The sequence below is a fragment of the Penicillium digitatum genome, chromosome 2 (genome assembly GCF_016767815.1).
Source record: "Penicillium digitatum chromosome 2, complete sequence".
Classification (NCBI taxonomy): Eukaryota; Fungi; Ascomycota; class Eurotiomycetes; order Eurotiales; family Aspergillaceae; genus Penicillium; species Penicillium digitatum.
In genome coordinates this window covers 3357623-3383929 of record NC_089385.1, presented here as the reverse complement: position 1 = coordinate 3383929, position 26307 = coordinate 3357623, and the positions used below count along the sequence as shown (strand labels likewise).

The following is a 26307-nucleotide window of genomic DNA, read 5'->3' as shown; positions in this document are numbered from 1 at the left end:
GTATAATTGCTTACCCCTAGTACATGTCACTTCGCAGCACACCTCTGGTACGACTCGATAACGACCACTACAAGTCTATTGGCTCATTCGGACTTTGTCGATTTTGAAATTTCTATGTTCAAAATGACTGACGGCTACTCAGAGTGGCTTACGATGTTAGAATTACAATTAAGTGGGAGATGTGTACCAAGCTCGATGCTTGAGACGGCATCTCTGCTCCCGAAATTTTCCGATTTAATCCCCCTGACTTTGTATAGAGCAACACGTACTGGGATCAGGTAGGTTAAAAGACAGGCAATACGACCGTTCTGCTCATGAAAAAGACTACTACTGCCCTACTATACCCTATTGCGCATTTTAGGCCACCCAAAGGAGCGACAACCCCAGGAGTCCTGATTTCTAGGTCCTGAAGATAACTTGCACTTTACATAAAGAATAAAAAGAAGTGTTATGGGCCCGAAGGCCAGCGTGAGTACTGAGTATGGGATGTTGAATTAAGTACTCTACACTAGCACCGCAATAGTGGTACAAATGCATCCATCGTCCTCTAGGCGTCAATGAAGACGAGCTACCACTTACAGGACTTGTACTACTTCTACTCAGTGATCATGTTGGATACCATGTTGGATAATGCTGCGGTGATTTCCATCACACATATAGTTCGACACTCCCGAGGTCAGGGTGCTGGTTGATGTGAGAGCGAAGAGCCCCCAACTGGATGATGCAAGGTTGGTATCAAGGTCACGGGGAAATTGAAGCGGAGACGCAGGGAACAGAATGTAACCAGGTCACTCCATCGGACTTCATCGAGTACAGACTCCCTCATTAAATTGTTCAAGCAATGCACTTGATGCACCATGAATCTTGGTAATAGTGGAGAAAATTTGGAGGCATTTTCACTTTTTGCAACACACTCGGACGACTTGCCACCAATCAAGGAGTCAAACAGAGCGTTTGCTTTGCAAACACTGAGATTTTTCCTAGCTCCCTTAGAACGTCTCTCAAATTCTTATCTGGAACAGGTCCGGTATGTTAATTTAAGGGCTTAGCGACTCGAAGGGCCGTTAGGCAGCGAATTGAGAGCAAAGGGATTGGGTTACGATTAGGCGTAATTTGGAATGATGTGGTTCTGGTTCTGGTCCGCCTTCAACTTCTTCCTGCAGTTTTGAATCAGATGCTTTCCCATTCTTCAGAAGGCATACAGCTGCTCTTTTCGAAATCCAGAGCGTTTGTGTCTGCGCAGTTTGTAGGGAAAAAGCATTCACCAGGCACCGCAACTTATGATAGCTGGGGGCATTCACTCTATCCAAGAAAATTGGGAGGGGGTGGAAGATTAGGTCGATGGCGAACCTCGTCAAGGTGCACGGCGAAATCCCGCTCGTGGGGCCACAGGACACGTTGATCCTGTACCGTATACCGGCGTAGCTTCACCATAGTCACACCGGTGATATGGGCAATTGCCCGGTAGATTGTCTGTCACTATCTGTAGGAACAAAGGGTTCAGAAGGCCAACGAGGTCTATACCTGCTGTGCGCGGGACATATTGGTGGACCAAATTGCGGGGGAGGTAGCTGTCACACACATACCCTAGCCCGAGTATACAGAATGGGCGACGGTCAAAGGGTCAGTTGCGTAGGATGTATCACTTTCTTTAGAAGTTTTTCATTTCGTAGAGACTCCAGCACTTGGCTTCTTCAACTCTTCAATGAGATTACCTCACATTGCACAACCCGTCTTCACATCTCCAGAGACTCCTCCCAACAAATGAATCGTCTTGGAATAGCACGATGCTTGAACTAAATTTCCATGTACAGCACGATCCTGGTAAACCTACGATTCCTTCGTACAAAACAGAGCAAAAATCAATGCAGTCGGTTTCAACCAAGCCACCCCGTTCGAAACCGGACACAGGCAGATGTGATCAAAACCTTCAAGCTGTATATGCGCAAGCACATTGGCCAAGCAGGTGAGTGAATTGACGCGGTGCAGATGCCAACAAGGGATGGAGCACTCCATCACTAGCATCCCATGATTGCCAGTTACATCTGTTGGCATGTTTCTGGCAGCTGTCTCATGTAAATATGTTCCTATACATATTGAGCGTGAAATGAGCTGACTCAAAATATATGGCCCTATTCATCCTCTTCTAGAATTGCAGTTAAAGTTCATCAGCCCCGAAGTCATTATCCAACTCTTTCTTTTGAGGACTGGCTGAACTGAGGTTCACGGCAGCGTTGACGCTAGCCAGCAAGGAAACGACCACTATATGTCATTAGAGTGGGAAGCCAGCCTCGAATATACACAACTTACCGAGTACCCACTGCAGCTCAAGATATCCAAATCTCTCGACCATATAGCCAGCCAAGATGGGTCCGACGAGTAAACCAGACATCCAAGTCATATTTGTGACTGCAACAGCACGAGAGTACCCGCCATAGGGACCAAATATGCCAGGATGCAAGCCCTCCAATTCATCAACGGTTGCTGAAAAAAAAAAAAAAATTAGCATTCTGGATCCCAGCAATAGTGTCCCATATTTACCAGTTGCTTCCATCGTCCCAACCCCCATGAGCAAGCACATAAAACACCCAATCATAGTCGTACAGACGCCATATATGATCTTGCCTCTAGTTCCCAAGGTAGCCCACGGAAAGCGCTCATCCCCAGCGACACCAAGAGCCCACATGAAAGGCGCAAGAAAGATGAATCCAGTGGTAGTAGGGACCTTCGATCCCACACGGTCTTTCAACACCCCAACCAGAGGAGCCAGGATCATCCCAGGTCCCTGTATAGACGCGAACAAAAGCCCGACTGGGAAAACACCCCAACCAAAAGTAGCACGGACATGCATCGCGATCGTGGACTCGAAACTGGCGATAAACAGCGCAAAGACAAAATAAGATACAATCCCCGCTGCAAAGCGAGGTTGACGGAGAAGGCAAAGGTAGAAGCGCCAGCCGCCGATTTCCTCAGTAGCCGAAGACCGATCTCCACTGAGAAGCGGCCCTGTTTCCGACGAGGGTAGAGGTTCTTCAGCGCATAGGGATCCGTTGTGATGGCGTTTCTGCGGGGTTTCAATCATGAGTAGACGCATGATGATGTCTGCAACGAGAAATAGGGCCGCGCCGGCCCATGCAGTCCAATATCCTCCGATTCCAAAGAGAAACCCAGCCATGACAGGACCAGAACACGTTCCAGCTGCTGTGAGGATCGAGCTCAGCCCTGCTATCTTGCCCATGTGTTCTGACCCGATGTTCTCGGCCATTGTGGCCATGCCGACGATGTATAGTGCGTTGCTGACAATGCATTGGCAGAAACGACCGATGAAGAGCCATGGCACTGGGAACGAGTTAGTATGTTAGTACGCTGTGAGGTAGTGCAGCTCACAGCAACAGACCTAAAACTTACGGGATGTTGTGATTGACAGACAGATCACACTGATCAGGGTCAGTACTAGCAACACCAGTAGTAGTAACTTCTTGGAGCTAGCTCGATCGGCTATGTCCCCGATAAATGGACTCGAGATAATGGATATCAATGCCCCTTCAACTAGAAAAATGGAGGTCAATCGCTGCGTGAGGGATGTGTCTAGCCCTAGGCGGATCTCGAAGATGTGAGGGAGCAATGGGACCATAAAGGCGAAGAGCAATTCGTCTAGAGAAAGCAATTTCGGTCATCAAGTAAGATTCAGTTTCTTCAATGTCCTATTTCAATGCACGAACCTGTAAATAATGCCATGGACATACTGCTGAGAACAAATGTATCCGACGAGCGCCAGCGACACCCCCATTTTGGTCCTAAAAGCTGTGTCTTGTAATCCGATAAAGGAAACATTTTAGAAAGGCTGGGTTTATCAATTAAACCGCTCTTCTGGATCAATTAAGAAAACGAAAAGGAGAAAAAAGTTGGGAGGGAAAATTCCAGGTGAAAGAGAAGTGCCAAAAGCAGATGGCTTAGGAGGGACATAGCCTAGATTTGCCCGAAGTCAAGCAATTTATGAGACATCGGTACTCTGTACTCCATACCTTAGTTGCAAATCCAATGTTATGATTGCTTTTTTTCAATTCCGACCAATGTGAACCCCGTCTTCGATGTGCATTGATGTCCAGTGGTTCTAGCGAATGCCACCTGAATGTTATAATCTGAGCCTTTCTTTCAATTACAGATGCTTGTTGGCACAGATAGCATTGTTAAGACAATTAGGGCTTGTCTGACACGACAAACATAGCCATTTTTGCCTTGATGTCCGTGTGGGACAAGCTCCGGGACGATCTTCAGATCTTGAGAGCTTATTAAGACAAGAAAATGTGAAGTTGAGATGCTAATGCTACGAGAGGTCCGGTAGCGTAAATCAGGTATTCATTTTTACATGAATCGAAGAATCACAGAGGATGGACCTCAGTTTAGAGCGAAGAAATCATTTGCCAGGTGAAAATCCGGACTAGGAAACGAGCAAGAATTAAAATCCCAGGAAAGGGAGTCTCACCGGGGGAATATACACAGAAGAAGAGAAGACAGAATACAGGACAGGAGAGACTGGTTCAACGGTAATCTGAAATCAATAAGAACCACCGTAGGGTGAAAGAACCAGACCCAAAGATAACAAAGCACAGGAAAAGACCAGAAGCAGACTAGAAAGCCAGCCAATCTCCATTGTTCGTTGTTGCGAAACCGTTCAGGCATTGGAGGCAGGCGGCGGGAGGCCAGGGTCCGATTCGTCGGTATCTTCCATTTCCTCATCTAAATCCTCGGGATGGCTAGATATATAACGTCAGCTCACAAAGATCACAAAGTATCAGTACCAACCCCGGACAGACATACGCAAGGAGCTCCTTAATATTCCTCATCTCATAGTGCCTCCTACGCTGCTGCTCAAAATGAGCGTGCTTCACGCGGGCCTCTTCAGTCGTCAAAAGCGGATCATGCTCAGGCGCCTCGGCACCATTTGCATTCTCCACGCCGACATGAACATGCTTCTCGCTCTTGTGCGAATCCGTGCTCATGCTACGGTCACGGAAGACGCGAGGGTCGTCCATAGCAGTGTCCTGGATACTTTCCTCCGGCTCACCGAGCTCCAGGTCAGGGATTTCATCCTCTGACACACCCTTCCGGTGTTGGGTGGGGTTGGTGGGCTCGTCCAGCTCATCGACGACAATACCCTGCGCGTCGATTAAGGTTTCCTGTGCCTCTGCCTCGTCGAGCCGCATCTGCTCATCATCTTCGCTGGGATCGTAGTGGGGCGCGTAAGGAGTCTTGGGTTCATCGATCTTCATCTTTGCTGTCTTCTCCTGCTCGGTCAGGTACAGATTTGCTTCGTCCCATTTTAAACGGGGCTCGTTTTCGTCATAGGCGCTGGCTAACGATTGTCGACGCGAGTGAGAGCCTGGGTGCGTGGTGGATGAGGATCGCCGATGGCCTGCATTCTGCAGGGTGTTCTGGATGGTGAGTTCCTTCGTCTCTTCGGTCTCGGAGATTGTTAGAGCGGAGGGTGGGGAGATAGGTGCCATCGTAGCGGAGGCGCCTTGGAAGGAGTTGGAGTTCTTTAGAATGCCTGTTTAGTTAGACCAAGAACGCATTTTTTTTTTAGGTCTTCTCATAGCTTTTGGTCACCGTTAGATGCTGATGCAGTTTGAACTTACCTCTTGGCCGATGATGCACATCATCGGAGCTGTGCGCCTTGGCCGGCATGTGCGATGCGGTAGTCATGGTGGGATGGTGGTAGGCAAAGACCGGGTGTCGCCCAATTTGCAAGTGGACGATGTAGTAAGAAGAGTGATTTTCAAGGGTGGGGAATCAGAGAAATCAAAAGGATGTGGCCTGTTTTATTTTGATTATATCACAAGCCACAAAGTTCTCTGCAATCCGGGCGAAAAAAAAAGACACAGGCTGAGCACCACCTGATGTGGTTGGTACGAAGAAAAACCGATCAATCCAAACCAACAGCCTGACTCGGATAAAAAAAGGCAGCTCACAACACGAGGTGAAGCAAAGAAAAGAATGAGTATAAGTCAAGTGGTGGGGGTGCAAATCCACCCGATGACGTCGGCCCGGTCATCTGCCCGACACCGAATCCAGCTTAGCTAACGTTTATCAGATTGACGAGATATACCGTGTTACTAGGTTGTCCAGGTGGAAATTTCTACTTTGACGCTGTGTGATAGCCGTAAAAACAACTTGCAAAATTGGCAGCGTATGACACCTTTGCCTTGAACCTTCAAAAGTGACTACAAACAAAACTCTAGCACAGAGGGATACGAACGTTGCTTGTAGAAACGCATATACAAGGGCATATAGTATTAAGCTAGGATCGGCACGACAAATCACCAAGCCTTTCAATGCATTCAAGAACGCTAGTCATGTTCCAGAGTCAAGCCTAGACAGAAACCCGAGGCAAGAGTTCCAAAGTCCACGCATGCCTAAAAACACCTAACTAGATCGCCCGAACAGGGGTATAAGGATATATATGCAAGGACGTAATAATCAAGATGTAGAAGATAAGGGGGAAAAGTGAAGGTAAATGTGGGAGAGAAAAGAAGAGATAGGGAATGAAAGATCGAACCAGCGAACAAACCATTGACAAAAAAAAACAACAACATACAGCAAGGCCAAAACAACAGACAGGCCACGAAGTCTCAGAAGCATATCATGCGATGGAGTCAAACTCCTCACGTTCACGAAGTCGGTTCCGAGCAAGATTATCCCCACCGTTGGCCGACAACTGCATCCAGTGCAGCGCCAGACACATGCTCTGTGGGTCCGATTTAGAGTCTTTGTCGCGTCGATACATCATCTCCGCCTTGAAAGTATCCCGCGGGAGGGTCAGAGGGAGTGTCACGCGCGGGAGAAGCTCCGGGTGAGTCAGATAAAGGATTGCAAGTTCGCGCTGTGCGACTGGGTTGCCCTCTTTAGCAGTGATGATCCACATGCCCGCTGCGTCTTGGATAGCGCGGCTGGGATGGGATTGGAAGTCCGAGGCAAAGGGAGGATGACGATGGGAGAGCTCCTGGAAGACAATTCGGTCGGCGATCTCGACCATACTGTGGCAAATTTCTTCTTTGAGGCTCAGTGCGGCCAGACCGAATTGGAGGAAGGCTGTCCCGCGGTCCGTCTTGTTTAGCTGATCTCCTGGAACGAACGCTGAAATAAACTGCAAGTCCCTGAAAAGGGTCTTCGGTTTCACTTCTAGAATTAGATCCCGCAAGGTTGCCACAATTTGTGCTTCCGAGGGAGTGGAGTAGTCAGATCGGTGGGAGCCATATGTGATCGACTCGGGAGGAGAAGAAGAAGAAGAAGAAGAAGAAGAAGGCAGCACTGGGTCCATCTGTGGTAGGTTGTTAGGCCGCACCTCTGAAAAACTGTGGCGAGTAACCCGGTGGAGTTGAGAACTGCTCCGCATCCTGTCATTTTCTCCCGTGGAAGAGCTGGGAGTAGTAGGGAAATTGGAATCTTGTAGCGGAATGAGCGATGCAACCACCAACGAACGCAGGTCCCGCAACGCGTTGAGCTTCACAAAGGGATTTCCATGACGCGAGAACATTTCGATCAGCCGGTGGAAGACTGCCTTATATGAAAAGGCAAACTGTCCGTCCGATTCCAAAGATGCTTGCGGTGGCTGCGACGAAGCGTCTACATGAGGAGCCTTGTCTTCAGGTACACGCAAGTTGTCCAGAGACCTGCTCCGGCAGCCTTTCAATGAGCCACGTTGCTGACCAAGATGCTTGGAGCGCTCTTCATGATCGACGTAGAATTTCTGGACAGAAGCTCGTCGACGCATTTCCACCTGAATGCGTTTCTGGTCCAGTGCATTGGTGAACCAGGCATCGGTTTCACTACCACAACTCCATACTGGAGATCCCAGATCGCTCAAAAGCAAACTAGTCAGTGTTTGTCTCAAGTTATCCATGAACACCGTCTTCCCGTATGTCTTGCATTCAACGCGATGGAGCTGACGGGTTGCCGTCTCACTGAACATAGACGGTGGCCGTGAGTACACGCTCGACGCGCTTGCGGCATACACAGGGTGCCGCTGGGGTGCAGACCAGAATGTACTGTAGGTGTCACCGGTGGATGTCGAAGCAGCACGGCTAGGTGAACATCCGAGAGAAGATATGTCGATTAAAGGCAAGTCACGTTGAGGCCTCCATTTATCGGAGAATATGCTTTGAATGGAGGGCTTACGGCCCAAAGACGGGGTATCTTGAGAGAGACGGGACATGGGATCAGGCATAGGCATATTGGCACCATAGAAGTGGGACGCAGAATTTGTGTCTTCGCTTGTGGTCGTTGAGGGCCTAGGAGTGCTAGGCGTGGACATTGCTGGGAATTTGTGAGAGCCGTAACCCTCATATTTTGAGCGTTCCCTCTGGAAAAGCTCACTTGCCCATAACACCGGTGTCTCGGCCATCGTTTCACCAACTAGTTTATTGATGCTCATTTGGACCTCGTAACAGAATCGATGAATTCTTTCTTCTCCCTTGCAGAAATTGTCGATTCCATTGTGCGACAACCATTTCTGAGTCAGCTCAACTTGCTCGTCAGACAGCTTATTTGGTCCACCCTGACTACTGGGTGCCTTCATCATGTTCATAACTTGCACTTCGGGTTTCTGGAACAAGGAGCCACCCAAAGACCTGGCCCCGTAACGCGAACGCTGTTCTTCGGGGCACTGGCTGAAGAGTCTGGCTGAGTAGATCATCGTTTTCAAAGCCATCGCCACATGCTTGGCTTCTTCATATCTAATAGAGTTTTTGACGTCGCTCATGTACCACATCTTGTCTCGGATCTTGCCAAATGTGGCCGTCAGGTCTTTGACTTGAGTTTGGAGCCGGTGGAGACTGTGATCTAGAGACACAAAGTCACTCTCACACCGTTCAATGACAGCTCGTGACTGGGTCAGCGAACGACTGTAATTCTCATGCATCGGGCCCAAGATCCATGAATCGTCTGTGGTTCTAGATGAGCTAGGCTCTCCTCGTTGCCCGAGCTGCCGTGAAGCATTCCACCAGTAGTGCGCACCAACAAAATCGGAGGCATGGTGGCAGCAAAACATCGCTTCGTTGAACCGCTGCTTCAAGGACAAGGCAACTGGCTGAGTAGTTTTCTGTGAAAGGAGGCCATAGTCGTCTGCATCTTGAATGAGGTTCTCCTTGACAAGTCGAATGATCGCGGTCTGCAACGCTTCATGATTCTCCTCCAGCCCTAGAGTCGTGGATTCTGCGTCCTCTTCACTTTCTATAATCGGGCCTTTGGGCATTTCATATCTGCTATCAGGGAGAATACTCCATGTTAAGCCATGGCCATCCGCTGCAACAGAGAAGATAGTCCAATGCTCGTCCGAGGGGTGCTCTAAGCCCAACCGCTCATTAGGATGATCTAAGTCAGTTAGCTCGAACCGAATGCGAGCAGCCTGTTCAGAGAGGCTATTTTCCGGCACTACGATGGAACGAGATTCCACTGAGAATATGGAACCATCATGTGAGGTGGGGTATGAGCTTGTGTCGTGCTTGAAACGAGCGATTTCAGAGTCCATAAGTGAGTACGGTCGGAGGTTGAAAGATAATGGTGTACTGGATGGCCAAGAATGAACTCCTGTAGAGGCTGGTGAAGAATGCAAAGACGAAGGGGTCTGGTGGAAAAGAGTGTCTAGGAGTGTGAGAACATCCAAAGCAGACATCATCAGGAAAGTCGAAGGTGACTTTCGTCGGTGAGAAAGTGATGCCTGTAGAGAGGGAATGGAGGGGTCAATCGATACCTCCGGCGGAATCGTGTCCTGGAATCGAGAGAGCATGTTTTCGAGACGGCCCTTGATAATCGGACGAGGGATGGAGAAATGATGCCTTGAATATATCAGCAACAATTTCGAACTCTGTAGAGTTCAAGCTAGGAGGACGTACATTGAACGCAAAACAGCGAAAACTTGAGCGTATGCACGGTGCCCAATCTGGTTCAACAATTTCTCGCGGGCATCTTTTCTGATGTGAAAGTCTAAGAGAAGACCGTGTGTCTATCAGAGCAATGGCAGGTTGGAGTCAGCTTCGCAATTTTACCAAGGGTTAGAGGCTCATGTACCTCAGGATATGTCAATGCGTGATAGAGGAACTTTGAAAAGAACCACTGGAGGAATAAAAACTCCAAGAAGCGACGGCGGGTCTCGGGATTATCCAACTTGCGCAAAACGGCCTTTGCAAACTGTAAGACGGCATGAGGAAAGCCGCCATCGAGGTCATCAAGTACACGGAACAAGTCATCCACGGCAGAAGCAAAGAATTCCTCCGCAACATCCGTTCGCATGGGGTCCAGGGAGTCCATGGAAAAATCCAGCCCGGGTGGTGTGGCTATGGGCTCTAGGAGAAAAGCACCGGTTTGTAAAATGTCCATTAGGTATAGTTCAAATTTGGGGCGGGCTTTCCAGGTGCTGCCGGTGGTCCAAGAAGAAAGGATCTGGCCGATAAGAGGATAGAATCTACTACTGCCGTTGGATATTAGTTGAGCGCAGACGGACGACCACACTTCCAAACGCAAGCGGGATTCAGGCATCTCTGCATCCAATGGAGCAGCAAAAACGTTAAAAAGAAGTATAGAAAGTGGGTCAGTCCTCTCAAAGGCATATGCGTGGTCCTTGAATGCAGCGGATCTGTTTAAGAAAGACTGGGCACGGGCCCTGGAGGTAGAAGGGAACGTGGGATCATTGGTATCCAAAGCAGTGGCAGGAGAAGTAAAAGCGGCCAATTGGGATGAAGACAGGCTTTGTAGCCGGTCGACCAAAAACTGGGGATCAGAGCGGACCAGCCGCAAAATCTCCAAAAAGTCAGTCCGGGACTGAGGGCTCAGCTGATGAAGGAAATCCGGGAAACGGCCAATGTCAGTTCCTAGGGATGGCTGTTCGTCCGCGGAGTCAGTCTGGCCATCGTTGAGAGCAGGTACAGAGCATGGTTCCTGAAGGTCTTGGAGTGTATGGTACAGAGCGACAAAACTGGCCTTGTCATCATGGCGGAGAGCTTCAACAAGGCCTCGCTGTGCTATCAGTCCGACACGAACCATGCGCGCAGAGACACCAATGGACACCTTGGTAGCACGTAGACGGTTCTCCAATCGCTTCCTTTGGGCGTGCTTGCGCTGGTTCTGGTGGTAACGGGTGGCAAAATCCTCGAATGAAATTTGGGACACATCTTCCACTGGCACGGGTACTATAGAAGCCGCCACGGGCCCGGGATTGTGTCCATTGGAAGGAGCCTCTACCTTCGAGCTGGCACGGCCCGAGCCACCTGACTCACCTGGCCCCACGTTTAACGGAGATTCGAGTGCGAATGCGGGCGACATGACTGGCGATCCCGGAGGTGAAGGAGGTAAAGGCACAGACGCAGGATCTTGTGCCCGATGCGACAAGTCACATGGTGTATTAACCTTGGGGAAAGCAGGTATTTGCTCGGCTGGAGCTGGTCAGATTGGGCTGCAATCATAAATAGGGGGTATAACGATAGGAGCACCCCTCTTTCCACGCCCCAACCTCATTCAAGGGAGAAAAGCGTAAAAATCAACATAATGACGTACTGGTTGTAGAAAGCAAAGAGGATGGATCCTCTTGGTGTTCTACCATCTTGCCATTAGCGACAAACAGTCGCAAACCCCCACTAGCTAATGAATCCCTATCGCATTCTGACGCGAAACCCAGGTTCTCAGAGTGACGATGCACTCGATCGGATGAACTGTTGACTTCCAGGATGAGTGCGTGAGAAGAAAAGGCGGGGAAGAGGAAAGGGTTTTTTTTAAAAAAAAAACGGAGGGGAGAGGGAGGTTTAAAAATCAAAGAATAACTAATAAAACTCTCAGAGTATAAAACAAAAACAAGATCAGAAAAGGAGAGCAAAAAGAATCCTCGAAACGGACAGTTGCAGACTACAAAAGTGCTAAAAGCCAAGTCGAAGAGACTTGTCACTGGTCTGTTTTTCCAGGGCTAGGGACAGGTACCGAGTACAACAGACGATGCGTTGGCAGTGCAGGAGTGAGGTGTCCATGCGCCCCTCATGCGCCCCTCAGATTTGATAGACGTGTACTTTCTCTACGTGTTCTAGCTATTTTACACATATGTACAACATAGGATGGATCGTAGAGCCTATTAAATCGTATAGGTCGAAGATCTGAGAAATCCATGACATGGCGAGTGGCAATATGACTTGCAAGGATGTTGTGGCTTATATACCACGACACGCGCACAACCTTGAATTAATGCAGCTAACCCGGGATACCCTGACTCTTTTTTATAAAAAAAAAGCAAAGATGTATGATCAAGATCAGGTGAATCGTTCACGTAGGCATTACAAATGCCGAGGCCCAAATCCATTCATAGGCAACTCGTGTAGGAAATCAATCTTAATGTCACCGACAAACCCATTTCTTGTCAACTTCTTTTTGCCCCACACGAGCAGCAACCTGATCAAGGGTGGCTTTCAGTGTATCCTTGGACACTTTGGGAAATCTAGATCCATCCTCATTAGCATATGATTCAGTAGAAGCGGACATCGTGGGAACCAACCGTTTCTTTAAGATCTCGACCAACCCTATCTTACTCAGATCACTGCCTTCAACTGCATCCTTGAATTCAGCAAGTTGGTCTGGCGGGAATGGCCGTTTCGCTTTCGAAGTGGGAGGTAAACCACTGCCCGTCACCACTGGTTTAGGGACTGCAGGAACAAGGAAGCCGTCTATGGCTGTCACAGGTCGCGCTTTCGCAGCTACTTGATCCACAGGATTGGGTTTCTCCCAGTATGCAGTCGAGAAGGGGTCGATAGGGAACTTGACCGCATCAGATATAGGCTGCATCCGATAGACCTCCATTTCAGGCTCGACTCCATTGGTAGCCCACTTGATTCCGGTAGAGACAGGTTCTAAATCACCAACGATGAGACGGCGTTTACCCTCGGCAAGAGCATCATCCTCGTCATCTAAAAACCCTTCGAGATCATCTTCACCTTCATCACTGCCTTCATCTTCTTCTTCAGAGTCCAGTTCCTCGCCTTCTTCGGGTTCTTCCCATTCCGCCTCGGAATCATAATCATAATCGGTATCCGGCAGCCCTCGGTAATAGGGATTTCGCGCAAGTCTTCTTGTGGATAACTCAGACACGCGACGAGTGAAAGTTCCTTGATAGGGAGGGCGGATATCCTCGCCAAACTTGAGGGACTTCATCGTGACCTTGCGTAGAAGTTCTTGTGGCATCTGAGACGGCATTTTGCTCTGGTCTTGAGTAGGCTGAGGTGTGTCTTCAGATTTATTTAGTTGAAACAGTATGTCCCTCACAGAACTCGATGGCTGACGCCCACGATGGAAGGGGATTATCTGGAAGACTTCTGATGGGCGGAATGGATGCATTTGGATTGAACTTTCGTTGCGTAGACATCTATCGATGGATTCTCGCACGTGCTTGAGCGCACCGGAATCACGCTCAAACCGATGAGGAGGTGCCACAACGGTATGGGATTGTAGGAAGAAGGCAGGAAACTCTCGCTCATAGTCTGACTGCACGGCACGAGTTTCGCGAGCGAAATCGGCTGTGATGGATGCCTTCTTAGGCGAAGGAGCGGCGATCACCTGCCCCGATGAAGCGGAAGGTCCCGGTGGTTTAGTGAAAAAAGAGTTCAATTTCATTTGTGACTGAAACGCTTAGCATATGGAAATCTTCCCGTGAGGACAATTATGGTTGGCACTTACCCGCGTCTTCTTCTCCTTCTCCTCGTCCTTTTTGCGCTTCTCTTCTTCTCTAGCAGCCTTTTCGTCCTCCTTGGCCTTTTTCTTCTCATCTCGCTGCTTGCGATCTTCTTCACGTTGGGCGTCCTTTTTGCGCTTTTCGTCCTCCCTGTGACGTTTCTCTTCGTCGCGCTCGGCATCGCGCTTCTTTTTTTCTTCCGCCTTGAAACGCCTCTCTTCTTCTCTTTTGGCCTTTTCTTCTTCTTTCTTCAGCTTCTCCTCCTCCTTCTTTGCCTTCTCCTCGGCCTTTTGGCGCTCTTTAGCTTCTTTTTCTTGTTGCTTGGAATCTGTGCCAGCAGAGACTACCTTGCGCTTCTTAGAGGACGGGGCATCAGGCTCGGGATTGGAAGCAGTGTTGGTAGGAGCCGAAGTTAATCCCCCAGTACCAGCTTCATCTTGTTTACGTAGTGTTCGTCTCATCACGATTTCGACCGAGGGGGGAGGTGGAAGATTACGCTTGATTTCAACTGGCGGGGGGATAGTGTCGTCAGGCTGGGAGGGGATAGATGGATCAAGGTTTTCTTGATTTCTGCCGGCGAACCCAGTCAATGGTCGCTTCACATTTGGCGGGGGCAGGTTGGCATCATCAACATCGTGAATTGAGCGTTTTCGGGGACCGGATGAAGGTGGTGCAGGAAAGGACGGGGCCGACTGCATTGGTGGTAGAGATGCGCTGAGTACCATTAACGCCAGGTTTGTTTCAAAGAGCTGGTTAGGAATCCGAGGTCTCGGGGGTGCAGGTGGGCGAGGGAAGGGGGGATGGGGTCAGGCTGCGTATGATAGATCGCAACTTCTGTTCATAGGTGGCTTAGGTCGTGTCAACCAAGGGAAAGCGCGAAATGGAGAGAAAGATGACAGGCGTCACTCGAATTAGATGAGTTGTCTTAAATCACAGAGGATCGACCAGGTTGCTTAAAGAACGTCCGGAGCACAGCAGTGACAGTTGGGCCGAGACTGAGACGCGTTGATCGTTTCGCGCTCGCGACCGATCAGCACGTGTGTGATTATATAACTTGGGTTTACGGACAGCCCAAGTGCCCAAGGGACATACCCGGGATATTTTGGGTGGGATCTTGAATAAACAAATTATGGCATCGCTTTCGAATTCCAAGGTCAACAAGGAATGAGCACAGTTTTTTGTACTTCCTTTTGTGACTGTGGTTCGATTGCCTTGCACTTCTAGCCTATGCAACGGCAGCGAGGCTACAACTAGAGCCACATGCCACTCCAAGTTATTTTTGTAGACGAGACAAATTGAGATAATCTTTGGGTTGAAATTGACATCTCTATCAAGAGAAGTTGGGCCACATAACCAATACCAGGATGGGATGGCCTCGTATGCAGCCGCAGAAGGACGAAGGACTACTCAGAGAGCACACCAAAGAGCCAATCTATGGAGACTAGTAGTGCCATCGAGGATATACAGCAAGAAAAAAGGAAACCTGAGAAAAGAAAGAAGAAAAAAGAACGAAAAAAGGAGATGCGGCGCTTTGAAAAGAAGGGGTAAATCAGACAGCAAACGTGCAAAGATATAGACAAAGCAGAAGGACGCATTGGTCTAAAACATCAAGATTTGCCGAATGGGGCCAGGTGTGGAGTTGCAACGAGATAGGTATTATGTGCAATTGACGAGGCATTAAGAGATATCATGCAGAAATCATAAAAGAGAGAAGGAAGCGGGATATAAAGAAGAGGATGAAGGATGAAGAGTTGGCAAACTATATGAGAACAAGAGCCTCAGTCGCTGTCTGAATCGGGATTTGCGACGAAAAGTCGCACATTGGTCATGGAAGTGGTTCGCTCATCTACACTGCCTCGTCGTCGCAACTCGGCTGCCTTCTGGGCTTTCTCGGCTGCCGCAGAAGCGGCGCTCGGGGCTTTCATGTCACCAACAAAGTCTTCTTGCTCTTGCTCGCTGCTGTGTGTTGTCGCGGTATCATCTTTGTGGAGAGATGACAATCGGCTCTTTTCTTCTTCATGGATTTCCGCAGGTGTGTTTTCAGAAACCTCTGGAAGGTCGGTCTTCTCGTTCGGGGGCGTGCTGTTACTGCCCATCGTTCCCTGTGGCCGCGAGTATCCACTTGGGTAACGGTGGGCACTTCCCAGAGAGCTACGACCGCTGCCGGTCCGTCTGTGAATTGCGCCACCATCACTGCTAAGGGTGTCATCGTCCCCGTCGCCGACCTCGTTCGCACTCAGTCGAACGGGGACCTTAGCGCCCACTAAGTTTGAAGGTGAGAACTCAGTTGCTCCCTTAGAACCATGCCGGATCTTGCCACTAGCCAATGTTCCTGCCCGGCCAGCGCCTGCGCCATGGATTTCGAGGTACGCTCTCTTCTTGTCCCGCAGGGCTTGTTCGCGTGATCTGGCGTCTTCAGGTTGTGCCCGGTCACACCACACAGTAGCCTTTTGCCGCCGCATGAGGGCTACATATCCAAGCTGAGAGTTGGCAGAGCGAGACGAGGCGGTTCGCCGGATGTCAGAAACACCATGCCCCGCATGTACCGTCGGGTGGTTGCCGGTAGACGAGGTCGAGGTAGTGGTGCTAGACATGCGTCGAGAGGGTGGATGAGGAGAATAAGTCATTTGGGGAATAGGAGGTGGGGGAGGAGCGCCGTGGTAATGTTGAGAGCCGCTCGAGTAGGGCAACACGTTGGAGGATGTGGTTCGAGTCCGACTATGCGTGGTCTGGGGACTCGCTAAATGGGGCGCAAGATATGGTCGTGAAGAATCGTAGGGCTGATATCCAACATACCCGTGCTGGGCACCAGGGAGGGGTTTCCGTACAGGAGGCGCTTGGTGGAGGGGCATTCGAAAGTCAGTCATGTTGGGCGAAATGGATCACCAGTCTTGAAACCCAACGTATAGAGCCGCCGTTGTGAGAGTTGGGTTTCCTCGTGAGTACACGGAGGTTTGATTTCAGGGTGCTGGATCTAGATTCGTGATGATGACTTGAAAGGCTGAGTTTCCGATGCGCGCGGCTGACGGATAGGACGATAATGCGGCCTCAGTACACACTGCAGTATGCAGCCGCCACGGTCCCCTTTGGAAGGTCTTAAATGGAAGACCGAGTGCGGGGAGGAGGAGGGGGAGGGGGGTGCTTAGGTAGGTAGCGATGTTAAGGCGTTGTAGACGTGCAATGGGCTGATCCTCGGGCTGATCGTCGGGGTAGTTTCAAAGGCGAAGGTGACGGGGTACGAGCGCACACACGAAGTCCTGCAACTCAACTGGTAGACGACCTCGGCGACAGTAATGAAAGCGAGAAGTTACAGAAAAATCAAACAACAAACCTGGAGTCGGCCAGTAAATCTCGAATGTGGAGGGATGATCGGGATAGGCAGGCCTTAAGGGGAGGCAGGGCAGATCGGGGGAAACCTTGAGGACTTTGACTGGCCGTTCCTTGGTAGAGTAAAGTGATTGGACGATACGGAACACGGCGGAGGAAGTACTTTCCCACACAGTTTGGCGGGTGGAGTACATGGCTTAGCCACATCTGAGGCTGGGTAACTTACGGTATACGGTTACATTCCACGGTCCCCAAGCTTCAATTGTTGTCTCTCCCCGGCTCTCATATCAAAGTGCGTCCGGTTTTCTTTTCGTGGATCGATGCTACAGTAACATGCCAACTCTACACATTCGCCTCCCACTGAACACGTGAATGCTTGAAAGTAACATGGTCACTTTGCCGAATCTTTGGTTTTTCTCACTGAAGATTAACGGCTCCTCTGTGGAAATGTTTGATACGATGGTACAAGTCGTGGACCTCCCAAATTTCCTCCCTGCCGACGTACGCTACCGCACAAGGGCTGCTACCATCAACTAACTCCACCATCCAACCGCCCCTAACCTCAATGCACCCAGATTACGCTCCTGACAGTGCCAGTCTACAGTGCCTATAACAAACACCTCGTTTCCAAGGACTTTCGGGTTAGGTGAAGAATTCGGAAATCATGGCATGACGGCTAGCATCCGAGACTTTGAGCACCTTTAAGTCGATGGTAATCCGTTGCTACTCGTGCGAGACATGCGTAATGCTGGTGCAAATGGTCTTGATCTAGATGCCCCGTTGCGATGTCTACATCGTTGGATACCCTAGCCGATGTAGAGATGCAGCCGACTCGATTACCCCACGTAGCAGCCTAAGTAGAGACGGTAGAGTCCTATTCAGCATTCTAGAATATCCAGCATCTGCGACTAGACCTGGTCGTCTTTGCTTCTTTGGCTGAGGTAAAAATCGATGTCCAAGACTTCTTTGATTAGTACGATCCGATTATCTGAGTGGTGACTGCCGCGTATGCTATATCGCTAAAAAAATGCTGGCCTGGATTTTGGATTGCATGTAAACTACATACCCGCTTCTGACAAGCACAAAATCTCTGATGATGAAATGTGCGAGCTTTTATGTGCATGTTCCCAAGCTCCTCTTTCCACTCCAGGTTCAAGTATCAGCCATGTGCATGATCGGGACCGAGCCTGATGATAGCGGGCTGATCATTGATTGCACGATGCGGGGGTCTTTTTCCCTGCAAGAGAACATTGGAAGAGAACTTGTGTGCACAGGGTAATTTCCAACAGCCGGGAGCAATGTTCTCATTCCGTATACTCGTCTAGCTATTGACTCTGCTTCTTTTAGGGCTGTATTGATACATAATTGGATTGACCCTTAAAAAAAGAGCCAATGCTCCAACCCCCCATTGAAAAACGTCATTACACGAACGCTATAGTTCAGTACGACAAAATTTCAAATGCGCGACCAAGACTGCGCCACACAAGTGGGCTATATGAGCTCATTGGTGGATCTCGGAGGCTGCAGTAGGAAAAACCCTTGGAAGTCTGGTTGTGACGTCAAGATGTTTCAGCGTATCCAAATTTTTTTTACAAAGGAACCTTGGAAAAGTGCCTGTGCCTGAGGTTACATTGACTTGCAGACCAAAGTGTAATAGTGGGGAGAAAATAAACAAGTTTTGAACTTGATGAACGATGTACTTTGTAACGTACAGAAAATCTACTCCGTACGTGGTAGCGGAGATGTCCAGCTATTTTCCAAGCTTCCGATTCGTAGATACCCAGGTACCCAATGAGGCTCCATAATCCCACGCGAAATCCTAGCATCCTGATAATCTCGGCGCCACTATCCCCAAGCATGAGACCCCCGCTGTCCCACCCACACTAGTCTACTGTGATGTGGAGTATAAAATAGTACAAATACACGTAGTCCCTAGAGGATCTTAGGGCCTGATCTGTACACCACTGTAGCGAGAATCGGTTTCGATTCTTGCCAAAATCTGTTTGGCCGAGCGGCTAAATAGTCTTATGTAATCCCTCGGGAGCTAGCGGCCTGAGTTGAGCATAAGATTCCATCACAACGGATTCATGCCTGATTGGTTCTAGAAAGTAAATACACGCATAGCTGTGGTATACTGATAGGACTATCTGAGAGATTAGGACTAGAAAATGATCATTGAACTGGCATGTATCATTAGCATCCCTCAATTCTATCGCCAAGATATTGTATGCAGAGAAAATAGAACCCCATAGCGACATGCGAAAACAAAGGTGTCAGGTGATAGAAAGAATCACACAAATCGCCATCGGTGGTGGAAGTTTCTTCATTGTTTTATTGGGTCGGCTGGGTTTCCTCTGTTTGGGAGGTGTTCTCGTCATCCGTGGCCTTGCCCCAAGCCTCCTCAAAGGCTGAGTCCGCCAAAGGCTCAGGCTCATTGAAGACTGTTTCCTCGGGAAGGGAACTGCGTGATTGTGGCTCGGTGCTCCCCGCCTTTAAATCAGCTTCAACTTCCTTCTCTATGATACCTTGGGGGGAAGACGATGAGGCAATTTCATTATCGATCACATCTGTCTCTCTGGTCGATGCCGTTTCGTTCTTGACACCAAGAAGCTCGAGGTCAAAGTTCGAACTGTAGACCACGGCAGAGAAGGCTTCGAGCTCACGCACGTTCTGGTCCATGGCGACCAGATACTCATTAGGTGGGTGGACACCATTGCCAATCACATGTGCCTGGCGAGTCATGACGGCCAGGAGGTTGGCAAGCTTTGTCTTGCGCTCGGAGTTAGCAGCCAGGGGCACAACAGTGGCAATTGAATCGAAGGACTGCAAGGTAGTCTCTGGTGCGGAGGTGAACGTCTTGAAGGCGTCAGCAGCACATTTTTGATCGATAAGGGTTGAGAATCCCTCGTTGTTAAGAAGTGTGAGGACGAGGGAGAAAGACGGAGAGTCAATCAAATCTGCTGTCTCATCTAGAAGTTGTCGCAGTTTCGTTGCTGTCTGGGAGGAGGACGGGTCAGCTACGCCTTCCACGCCCGACTCGCGTAAGACATGCTCCTCGTCCTCTGCCGGGGGAAGCAAGCACGAAAGCCACCTCTGAGATCGTCGCTCGTCCTCGGTACTGCCTTCCACCCTCTTTCGGATTTGCAAGGTCAACTCAGAAAGTTTGGCCAAACTAATATCCTCGCGTGGATTCAAAGGTCCAAACAATTCCTCCACAGCTGTTTGCACTCGTCCCATTAGGTCCTTCCATCCACGGTGAAGCAGCCACCAACTAAAGGCGAGGTAACGTCGGTTGGTCTCAAAGTCATCGCCCAATGTTTGAGTGAGTTCATCATCGTGGTCTTCAAGACGGATTGTCGAGGTGTTGGCAGGTGGTGTAGCAAGGGAAATCACGCTTGATAGGTAGTTCCGACGGCCGAGTAAGTTGAGTTGGATGTGAGTGAAGATAGTAAGTAAGGAAAGAGTGTAGATCATAGTAAAAGACCGAGTGACAGCTAGGAATCCTTAGCGTCTGATGGACTAGGGTTTTTGATCAAAACTGCCAAAAAAAACTCACAGGATATTTTCACCTCATTCCACAGCTGTGTCTTGTTCCGTTTAGGCCGAGGTCGTCCGTCTAAGTTCAAAGAAGAGTCCCCGACCTGGCTTGCGTGCAAATATCCCTCACTCTGGAAACTAGAGAGGCTCCTTCGATCATCGTCCGGTAGACTCGGGGACACTGAGCTCTGATCGGACCCAGTTGCCTCCCCTGCACTCAGCCGAGCCAACCTCTCTGCTCGCTTCTGCTGCAGCTCCTTGGTCAACTCCTCAACCGGGAGGGCATCAATAATATTCTCGGTGGCGGTCGGCAATAAGGCAAGGACAGTGTATGTGCAATCAGACTGGTTTTGTTCGAATCGTCGGCGGAGACTATTGCCATGGGTAAGTGATTCCGGTTCGGGGTATCTAGTCGGGGTTGCACCCGTTGCAAGCTCGCGTGCTCGCTAGCGGAGGGATAGGAGTCATCAAAATCAAGGGAAACTGACTTTTCGCGAGCAATCCGATCACTGCTCATGCGCTCCCGTGCCTCGGAGATCTTGGACAGCACATATTGCCCGGCCAAGTAACCGGCTCCTATCACCCCAGCCCCGATTGCAAGACCTTTGCGATTGCGCTGGAACCAGCGCCTCGTCGCACCGATCATATTTGTGATGGGTGCTTCTCTGGGAAGAAGTAAGAATGACAGGCAACTTCAGTTCATTGTAGATGCAAGAGATGGGTGGGTTCAGTAGATGGGGAAGAGAGGCTTCGGGCGCTGATCGCCAATTTCAGGCCTCGGCTAGAGCTCACTATCATGCAATGTGAGTGAAACGAACCTCTAAAGCACCACAGACAATTAAAGTACCTGCAACCTGCCAACTATATACTCTACCTCTAGAATTTGAACTCATCGTCTCCTTTCTTCTGAATTGTCAATTATGTCCCACTAGAGCTCTCCCCCGGATTTGGCAAAGCCATCCCGCAACAACCCGCTAATCCCTGGCTGTCTCTTTCTTGTCCATTCTCTTCTCATTGCTCTTCGTATACTCCGCATACCCCGTACTTCAAGATAAAATGATCTCTTTCAAACCTGTTCCCCCCCAGTTCGATGATAAGCGATAAGCTTCAGTCGGCTACGCCCGATACAGGTCCGCCCCCCTTGCTATATCAGCCGTGGAGTCATCACTCCACCTTACTCCCCTCCAGCTTTATGCAACAACAACTTGCTCACTGATTGTCCCTCCATTCTGTATCTACGACACTATTCTCTCTTCTCCCAACAATAACCGTCTGAGACTGCACCCAACCCCAACCGGCTTGGTTGCGAGCTGCGTCATGGCGGGGATGGAGCCCCGCAAAACCCCTCCGGAGTACTTCCTGGAGATCTTCGCTGACACCACCCATGTGCGAGACGTACTGAAGGGTAAGTTGTGAGCTGGAGACGTTACAAGCACGTTCTTACTAAATTCTACGTCCTGCCAGGTGTCCTGAACCTCATCTTTTTCCACCGTTACTTCCCTTCTATCCGGCCGGTCACCTTTGATGTGCTTGATTTCACACTCCCCGCTATAAATGATGCAGATCTAGAGACACTAATTGAATCGCGCGTATCGACTCTGGTCCGGCAGCATCTGTCCTCCGCAGCCGGCGGGCAGGATGGCCAGATCGTCGGAGGGGGCGGGGGCGTCCGAGGGCGGATTGCAGTCGAGTTCTACGAGAAGAAACGGCGTCGCTCGGGGCACTGGTTCGGTGGACTGACAGGGAAAGGCGAGGAAGAGGTGTGCTGGGAGATTTGGACACTTGATGTGACTATCGCAACACCGCGCACTGAGTCCGGTAGGTACAATCACCGGGCCCCTTTTTTCCAGAACTAATTTGGTTTCAGAACGAGCCAAGGTGCGCAAGGCAATGGGAAACATGTTGCAAAAGGCAGCTTTGAAAATCTTGAGCGTTGTAAATCGAGATAAAGATCATATTCCGCCCATCACCACTAGCGATTCCAATCCGTTCCCCTACCGGATTGTCGTCAACCCTCGCGCTGATGGCTGGGGAAATCGCATAAGGCTCTACTGAGTTAAGCAGTTTGACTAAGAGCTTGGGCGATACACCTCGATCACCAAGTCTGATACGTTCCCACTCCGACTACTGTTCAACCAACCGGACACGTTGCTTCTAATTTCCTTCAATGGAATATGGCCGCGGGCGATCAACCTCGATACGATTTAATGATCTGTTAGATAATTTTAAAAAGGGCTATTACTATGAGTCTACGGCTCTCTCATGTGCTGTGCTTGGGTTTTTCAGTGATGGCCCTTTGGAGTTCAGTGCTTGGGTATTTTCTTTGAGGGGATTTTTGAACGGGCTGGGCTGGTTCTGTTTACAAGGCAGCGTAAGTACATATTGGATTTGTTTCTTTGCTCAATTACGAAAATCAACACGAAATCCTATCCTGGGCTATCGATTGGGCCCTAATGAGGCAAAAGAGGCCAGAACGGTGTGCAATCTCGGTGTATAATGTCTCTTCAGCCAGACCATCTTGAAATTTGTTTTGGAAGTCTTTCCTCAATTGCATTCTGTGGTAGCTGCACCCTGCATAAAAACCCTGCACATGGTAAGCAAAGTTGTACTTCTAGACCAATAATGTTTTTGAATCTGATCCCCCCACACCAATATATAGATGCAGATATAGCAGCCCCTCCATGCAATATGCCAACTCCCTAATGCAGACCCAAAGAAGCATCTCATTGCTCCAAGCAGAAGCCAACATTGACGAAGAAAGCAATCTCCGACTTCTAATTAATGGGTCATTCAGGTAGATATGACAATTGCTCAAGGCATCTGGAACCCGGATGATCTGTGCCTCGGCCTAGCTCTAGCCACACTTCTCCCCGATCTCCATACGGGCAATTGGAATGATGGACAAGGGTCCAGATTCACAGAAACTGGCGAACCACACTTTGCACGCGCCATTCGAACCTCATTTCCTGGCGTGAGTGTACAGGGCGTAATACCCATATTGATCGTATGGATCTTGGAGAGAGTAGGAGACTTCGAACTGGCGTTTACGAAATCAAAAATCCCCTAGTTTGAGGATGGTGTCGTCGAATCTGCTCACTTTCACTGGGAAATTAAATGATTGATAGGCGAGACTTCTGCCTATCGGTTGATTAAGAGTTGTGAAATTGGTCCCTGGTTCCTGGAATATCTCACTGAAGATGGTCATGTTATTAGTTGCTTGATGGGGGCGTATCGGCCAAGCAAGGCATGCTGAGCCGAAGGATGTTGAGGTTTACCAGCAGACCCTCGCTCGGTTACATCCGTGCTTTGGGGATTAATCATGGTGATACCGATCGATTCAACTTCCTTCGTGACTCTAAAAGACATTTTGACTGATTCTGACACGGTCCGCAAGTGGGATAATTCCCATTTGCTTGCTTAAAACTTTGCAACTTACAGGAAATACTAGAATCATCGTCGGAGAAGGGTGGTAGGCGGTATCTCTGTAAAGCCTCTTCAGCTGTCATGTTCGGCATACAACGTACGATAGAGTTGGCTTCGAGACAGCTACTTTAGTGATTGGGCATCCGAAGCTGCCAGGATGCTTGTTGTTGACTTGATGAGCAGGATACCATCAAAGGACTTTAGTCTTTGATCTGTGATATGAATTCGGCCTGGAGATGTAAACCGAGGCGCCAAATTCTTGGAGCAGCTCCGTCGGAAGGAAGAGAGTTAGTCGTCGGACAACCTTCTCGAGGATCTGTTTGCGCTCAGCTTTTGAGCTAATAGCAGACTTTTGAAGGGCGGTTAACTTGTACGCTTAAGTAGCCACATGAGATACTTGATTGGCATATGGAGAACGATTGCGAGACACACATTGAGAAGAACTATCATGTTGATCGGAATGACAAAACGTGTGGACATTATCAGAAGAATTCAAGCATTGAAGAGGACGGCTGTGCACAAAGTGTTGAAAAGGCAATGGGACCAAAGAGGATCCGGGTGATACTGATCAAATGACTCTTATGGGACATGAACTGGTTTGTACTTCCGTAGGGACGCAGCTCGACGGCCCGTAGCGCAGCACCCTGAAGATACACCCTGACAATGCACCTAGGTAGATCTCAACATCTGAAAAGAACGGCGTCCACATTCAATGTACGAACTAAACAACTAATCCACTCGAATGTGACAAAATGGCAACAACCAAGATTAAAACGCTCTCATTTTCAGCGCACATCCAACCTCGGACCCGTCGCAACATTTCCTCGGGTCCTCTCTATTTCATGTTCCAGCTAGTGCACTGCTCCTATTTAATCATAGCAACGAAGCTTTGAGCCAACCACTTCACTTCGTGCTTGGAGTCCTGCCGGGCACAGAGAATCGGATCCGCGACCCACGCAAAAGCAGGTTCCACGGAGCTTGTATTGCCCGTGCGATTCTCCGCTGAGAGGCTAAACCACACCCCGTTTAGGTGGAGTGGGCCTTGCTCGCAGCCTCGGCCTGAGCACGGAGGTTGGAGGAGGTACCGTTGTTGGAGAAGAAGCGGCCAACCACGGGCTGGAGGAAGGAGTGGAAGACAATTTGGGCACCGCTGCGACAGAGGTCAGCCACTGGCCTCAAAATCGCCATGGGAAATTGACATACCTGGTCTGGGGAAGAGCCATCCACATGATCAGGACGAACTTGAAGATGTAGTAGAAGGCTGTAATCAGTTAGCAAAATAGCAGCAAGATTGGCGTCCTATGAGCACATACGGAACCAGTAAGCGGCGCTGATAGCGCTCTCAATGACCGTCAGGAAGGCGAAGACAACCCAGTACTACCAAGTCAAGGGTTAGAATCATTGGTCGTGTGTGAACAAAATTGTGTCACGTGGGTGGTGCATGAGAACCCCGAATCGGCGGTGATCTCATGCTTCCGCACGATTGCGACAACAAGGATTTAAAACCATGTGAACATACCGTGAGCCACTGTGAGAGTGAAGAAAGACAAAGTTAGCGGATTGGTGCATGGCAGGGAAAAGTTTACAAAAATTGTCTTACCTGGGTGTCGTCCTTGGTGCTCGAGGTGAAGAGCGCCTGCAGGGAGTAGTAACCGGGGACCAGGAAACCAGCAAAGTTGACGAGGAACTCGCCCGCGATGTTAAAGAAGACCAGGAAGAAGTAGATTCCAACAAGGCCCAGGACGACATAGACCTTGGGGACATTGGTCTGACGCTCAAGGTTGGCAAGGACAGGGTACTTGGAGAGCTACAAAATGACAGATGTCAGCTCAAACTCACTGCGATAGATAGAACAGTGAAGTAGATATCAATCAACTTAATTGCAGTCACTGTTGCTGTGGTCGCTGGCGCCCAGAAGCATTGCAGCCATGAGGCGAAAGCTAGATCCGAAGCGCCAGCGAGACACACAACAGTGGCCGGAAACGTACCTCCTTGTCAAGCTGAGCGATAGAGTGCTGGGCACGCTCCTGGAAAGAGGCCATTTTTTTTGCTTATAAAAGGTATCGTTTGTGGGGAAACAAATCGAAGAACTATTAGGATGGCAATGGAGCGAGGGATGGTGAGAATGCAACCGGTCAAGCTGGCGGCAAGAGGACAGAGGCTAGCTTGTGTGTATCACGTGACACACATGACGTCTCCACTGTGGGTGCCGTGTGAAACTGCACAAAGTAGATTGTTAGTTTGAACAGATCAGTGTATCGCTAACTAATGCCCTCTCTATCAGAAGTTCCAATACTGGAAGCCATGCGGATATAGTC

General features: G+C 49.5%; 8 protein-coding genes across 8 annotated transcripts; 1 reads left to right on the top strand and 7 right to left on the bottom strand.

Moving 5' to 3' along the window:
• Nucleotides 1-2158: 2158 nt before the first annotated feature.
• On the bottom strand, nucleotides 2159-3790 carry Pdw03_7216 (Major facilitator superfamily domain, general substrate transporter; the record flags this gene model as incomplete). Its single annotated transcript, XM_066101595.1, has 5 exons — nucleotides 2159-2262; nucleotides 2311-2484; nucleotides 2542-3339; nucleotides 3409-3437; nucleotides 3723-3790. The coding sequence occupies 5 exons, from the start codon at nucleotides 3788-3790 to the stop codon at nucleotides 2159-2161; spliced, it is 1173 nt and encodes a 390-aa protein (XP_065956678.1).
• An 885-nt stretch (nucleotides 3791-4675) lies between these two features.
• Nucleotides 4676-5706, bottom strand: Pdw03_7215 (Protein phosphatase inhibitor 2 (IPP-2); the record flags this gene model as incomplete). Its single annotated transcript, XM_014678637.2, has 3 exons — nucleotides 4676-4757; nucleotides 4822-5551; nucleotides 5640-5706. The coding sequence occupies 3 exons, from the start codon at nucleotides 5704-5706 to the stop codon at nucleotides 4676-4678; spliced, it is 879 nt and encodes a 292-aa protein (XP_014534123.2).
• A 937-nt stretch (nucleotides 5707-6643) lies between these two features.
• Nucleotides 6644-11596, bottom strand: Pdw03_7214 (Chromatin assembly factor 1 subunit A; the record flags this gene model as incomplete). Its single annotated transcript, XM_014678638.2, has 4 exons — nucleotides 6644-9836; nucleotides 9894-10003; nucleotides 10069-11429; nucleotides 11551-11596. 4 exons carry the CDS (start codon nucleotides 11594-11596, stop codon nucleotides 6644-6646), a joined length of 4710 nt encoding a protein of 1569 aa, XP_014534124.2.
• A 779-nt stretch (nucleotides 11597-12375) lies between these two features.
• Nucleotides 12376-14400, bottom strand: Pdw03_7213 (Chromatin assembly factor 1 subunit A, putative; the record flags this gene model as incomplete). The annotated part of the gene is made up of 3 exons (XM_066101594.1): nucleotides 12376-12475; nucleotides 12533-13650; nucleotides 13708-14400. 3 exons carry the CDS (start codon nucleotides 14398-14400, stop codon nucleotides 12376-12378), a joined length of 1911 nt encoding a protein of 636 aa, XP_065956677.1.
• A 1080-nt stretch (nucleotides 14401-15480) lies between these two features.
• Pdw03_7212 (uncharacterized protein) lies at nucleotides 15481-16569 on the bottom strand (the record flags this gene model as incomplete). The annotated part of the gene is made up of 1 exon (XM_014678640.1): nucleotides 15481-16569. The coding sequence occupies one exon, from the start codon at nucleotides 16567-16569 to the stop codon at nucleotides 15481-15483; it is 1089 nt and encodes a 362-aa protein (XP_014534126.1).
• A 2791-nt stretch (nucleotides 16570-19360) lies between these two features.
• Nucleotides 19361-21212, bottom strand: Pdw03_7211 (Peroxin 3; the record flags this gene model as incomplete). Its single annotated transcript, XM_014678641.1, has 3 exons — nucleotides 19361-20523; nucleotides 20586-20938; nucleotides 21055-21212. The coding sequence occupies 3 exons, from the start codon at nucleotides 21210-21212 to the stop codon at nucleotides 19361-19363; spliced, it is 1674 nt and encodes a 557-aa protein (XP_014534127.1).
• A 671-nt stretch (nucleotides 21213-21883) lies between these two features.
• On the top strand, nucleotides 21884-22621 carry Pdw03_7210 (Autophagy-related protein 1010; the record flags this gene model as incomplete). The annotated part of the gene is made up of 3 exons (XM_014678642.1): nucleotides 21884-21971; nucleotides 22031-22384; nucleotides 22434-22621. 3 exons carry the CDS (start codon nucleotides 21884-21886, stop codon nucleotides 22619-22621), a joined length of 630 nt encoding a protein of 209 aa, XP_014534128.1.
• A 2394-nt stretch (nucleotides 22622-25015) lies between these two features.
• Pdw03_7209 (Protein yop1) lies at nucleotides 25016-26031 on the bottom strand (the record flags this gene model as incomplete). Its single annotated transcript, XM_066101593.1, has 6 exons — nucleotides 25016-25139; nucleotides 25193-25250; nucleotides 25303-25366; nucleotides 25509-25517; nucleotides 25590-25796; nucleotides 25978-26031. 6 exons carry the CDS (start codon nucleotides 26029-26031, stop codon nucleotides 25016-25018), a joined length of 516 nt encoding a protein of 171 aa, XP_065956676.1.
• Nucleotides 26032-26307: the final 276 nt, after the last annotated feature.